This window comes from Vicia villosa, linkage group LG6 (assembly GCF_029867415.1).
Source record: "Vicia villosa cultivar HV-30 ecotype Madison, WI linkage group LG6, Vvil1.0, whole genome shotgun sequence".
Classification (NCBI taxonomy): domain Eukaryota; kingdom Viridiplantae; phylum Streptophyta; class Magnoliopsida; order Fabales; family Fabaceae; genus Vicia; species Vicia villosa.
In genome coordinates, this window is record NC_081185.1 from 68,902,523 (window position 1) to 68,906,663 (window position 4,141).

A 4,141-nucleotide genomic window follows, 5' to 3' on the forward strand; every position below is an offset into this window, starting at 1 on the left:
CAGACAACATTTCAGGCACTGCTTCTTTTTAATTAAATGTTTCTCACTTTTCATAAATAAATAAATTTTGTCATTTGTATTAATATATATTTTTTTAAGAAAAAAGTTTATATTGAAATTTACGTGTACATGTTAAGTACTAGTTTTTATGAAATTTTTTAATAATTCTTATGATTAGATAATACAGAGTAAAATTCAAATATACTTATTTAATTATCCTATTGAGAGATGTTTCTTTGTGATGTTGAAAATAAAATTTTATTTTACAATTTTAAAAGAATATTAAAATAATAAAATAGGTTTTAAAATTGAGTTTTTTTTATTAAACTTCTTTTAAAATTGGTTTTTTTAAAGAAAACAAAAAATTGGGTTTGAGAAAAACCGATTTTTTTAAGACTGGTTTTTTTTTATGATAAACTGGTTTAAAACTGAACCGATCCACATGTAAATCGGTTTTAAAAAAATAAAGCAGTTTTAAAAAATGGTTTTAAGATCCAAACCAAACTATATATGTGGTTTAATTTGGTTTGGTTATTGACCCATGCACACCCCTATTAAAAATCTTAGTCAAAATGTTAATAATTAGTTTGCACCCCTCATAGTGATGATTCATTCTGGTGTGTTTGGTTCGAAGTAGATGGAGGGGAGGGGAGGGGAGGGGAAATTTTTAATTAAATATGTTTGGTTCAAATTTAAGGAGGGGAATGGAGAGGAGGGGAGGGGAGCAAAATCCCTCCAAATCTCACTTTTTGCGTTCCTCCGAATTGGGGGGATTTGGAAGGGAGAGGAGGGAATCTGAATTTTAAAACGTAAAAAATTATTATATTTACTAAAATATCCTCAGTTTAATTTTAATATTTCAATTTTTTTTCGTGTTAATGCTTCTCTTCTATGTGAGTTTTCTCGATTATTTCCATCAACTTATTATAACTATTATCCACCTTCAAATTTTTTTAACCTAATACAAATCATGATCATTTCATTATTTTTATAATATTTTTAATATTTATTTATGTTATTTTTACTTCTAGTTTTGTTATTTATCCTATTACATTTTCTTTATATCAAATTTTAAATCATTTACTTTATTTTATTTTTTTTTATTCATTTTATTAGAAATTTAAATTATTAGTTTTAATAATAACTTATTTTATGTATTTGTTTTGTTAGATGATTCATCACTATTTAAAAATTATTATTAGCATATAGTTTCATTTGTGTCAGAGAGTTATAATATGAATCAAGTGTAGTCAGTTTATTAACGTTATGGTAAATTATAACGTTTTAGTCCGTCAATATTAAAAAAATTATTACCAAAATAACATTTATGAAATTTTCATATTTGAATATTATATCACTTATATAAGATCATAAGGGTAAAAGTGTAATTTATTTATAAAACCCCTCCCCTCCCCTCCTGAACCAAACATATTTTTAATTAAAACCCCTCCCTTCCCCTCCCCTCTCTTATTTTGAACCAAACACTTATTTGATTAAAAAAAATCCCTCACCTCCCCTCCCCTCCCCTTCCCTTCTTTAAATCTCCTCCCCTCCCCTCCCCCTCATTTGAACCAAACACATCCTAAAAGTCAGAGTGAGGAAGTATGACAAGCATCTCAAAGAAAATAAACATCTACATTTAGTTTAAGTGATTGAAAAATTTATTTAAAGCTTCAACTTTAGCTGATTAGATTTTAAGATCCAAACCAATATATATATATATATATATATATATATATATATATATATATATATATATATATATATATATATATATATATATATATATATATATATATATATATATATATATATATATATATATATATATATATATATATATATATATATAAATGGTTTAATTTGGTTTGGTTATTGATCCATGCATACCTCTAGTCAAAATCTTAGTCAAAATGTTAATAATTAATTTGCACCCCTCATAGGGATGATTCGTTCTAAAAGTCAGAGTGAGGAAGTATGACAAGCATCTCAAAGAAAATAAGCATGTACATTTAGTTTAAGTAATTAGATTTTATTCGGACAACCAGATTTGTTGTTACTACTAGATTCTATGTAGTACGTTTAACTCAAATCCAAGTATATATTGTCAAGTATACATTTAATAAGAAATAATTAATAGATGGAGATTAATGAAGAAGTATAAAGGAAATAAACATAAAATAATATTTATTGAAATCCAACAACATGCAATTATTAATTAAGTTTGACGACATGAATAGTTCATCAAGCTTAATTGATCAAATAGTTGTTCAGTAGCAAATATAAATACCACTGTCATAAACTTTATTAAAGCATGTAATCAAGATTGCTATCATCCCAATCATCATAGCAACAAAACACAGTTATAAAAAAACAACATCATGGAAAATATCTAGATGGCCCAGCTTCAAAAGGGTGTGCATATAGTGGCTTGTGTATGTATTTTCGAGCCCATACATGCTTCCCGTTAATGGCGAATTTCATCCTTGGTTGATACTCCAGAAAATTATCAATTACGTTGATAGCATCTGGACGAACAACGAGACGAGCATATAGTGGTTGGCCAGCAGGATTTGCTTCTTGCATGATCAGCCTGTCAATGATGTCTCCACATTTTCTTTGGGGGGCAAAATTTGCATAATATGAAAAGAGTTAATATTATTAATTATCAATCAAAAAAGTATATAATGTTTAGCTAACTCATATTTTATGTGTGTCTATTATTATTTTGTTTGCAAGAGAAATATCTAAAAAATTTGAATACCATAAAAAAATATTTTTTAAAGAACATAAATATTTTTTATCTGTATTACTAGTAGAAATTGACAGTGAAAAAGAAAAGATAATATATATTGTTGATATATGCAATTAGATAAATAAGTAAAAAAACATAAAAGGGTACCTGGTGAAAAAATCTCTAAGCTCATTCTCAGAAATGGGATAACCCTTGGAAAAGGTGATGAAAAGGGTCCTATCATCGATTGGCTTGATCCGATTGGCATCAGGAGCAACAATGCCAATATCAGCCGAATAAATATCATCCAAATTCAAATTGGACAAAATCTCATTTATATCTTGTCCAGTATTATTATTATTATTATACTGTGGTGGTGGCACTACATTAAGTTGTTGTGGAACCATTTGAACAGCATTAGGAGGAGGAGGAGGAGCATAATAGATGATTTGTGGAGGAGGATTAGTATCAGCAGCATAAACATTAGCAAGATATAGGTCTTGCTCCTTCACATCTCTCTCATAAAATGCTTGTTCAATAATATCTGAAAAAGCTCTTACACAGACATCATTGATGAACTTTGTGACTTCAGTAATCACATTCAGACGTTTCTCATGAAAATACTCCAGTGTCACATTGTGACGCAAGATGTGTTGAATCAACAACAACTTACTTTCGCTTGAACAAGCGTTAGGGTAATCAGAATTCTCAATGCAATTCAGAAGGACAGCAATCTCATCAGCAAGATTGCGTAGCATAAGGTCAGGCCACCGTTGAAGAATCTTTAACACTAAATTGTAGTCTTTGGTTTTTCTTTCAACCCACAATATGAAAGCCATTACATTTATCGATTCAGAGGTTTCTCGACCAAGCTCCATCACCAAACGACTGAACAACTGTCGATCAACACTGTGAAACAAGTTGAACTCTTCTTTCGTTACACTTACATTGAAACCAGGGTCTGGATTTGGTAGAGATGTTGGTAAAATGAAATTCATTGTGAAAACCATGTGCTCTCACTACCATCCTTATTTCCTATCATTTATAGGGCCCGTTTGTTTTGGTTTTTTTAAAAATGATTTTTATAGCATTTTGTGAAAACCTTTTTAAAAAAAAAACTTTTTATAAAGGTTTCAAATAAAAATTTTGTTTGAATAGTTATTCTTAAAATGTGAATTTAGTTATTTCATCAATTTATGAGAAAAATATTTGGATATCGAAATTTCAAAAAATTACTTAATTTTGAAGCTATTTCAAATAGATTTTCATAAAAATTATTTTTGAAATATAACTTTTTGAAAAAATTGCGATTTTGACTAAGTTTTGATCTTCAATAATATATATTTATGTTATAGGATGTCAAAATTAGTGTTTCATTTTAGAAAAAAAACGAATATCTTAAAGCTT

The 4,141-nt window shown here is 28.0% G+C and overlaps 1 protein-coding gene across 1 annotated transcript; it reads right to left on the reverse strand.

The window, feature by feature from the left end:
* Positions 1-2,294: 2,294 nt before the first annotated feature.
* LOC131613821 (uncharacterized) lies at positions 2,295-3,732 on the reverse strand. The gene is made up of 2 exons (XM_058885460.1): positions 2,903-3,732; positions 2,295-2,617 (listed from the first exon to the last, which is right to left on the reverse strand). The coding sequence occupies exons 1-2, from the start codon at positions 3,730-3,732 to the stop codon at positions 2,380-2,382; spliced, it is 1,068 nt and encodes a 355-aa protein (XP_058741443.1). The 3' UTR covers positions 2,295-2,379.
* Positions 3,733-4,141: the final 409 nt, after the last annotated feature.

Excerpts from the sequence above, each read along its gene's own strand:
- LOC131613821 (XM_058885460.1), bottom strand. The coding sequence starts at position 3,732 with ATGAATTTCATTTTACCAACATCTCTACCAAATCCAGACCCTGGTTTC. Across the intron at positions 2,618-2,902 it reads CTTAGAGATTTTTTCACCAG|AAAATGTGGAGACATCATTG; the intron begins GTACCCTTTTAT and ends TGCCCCCCAAAG.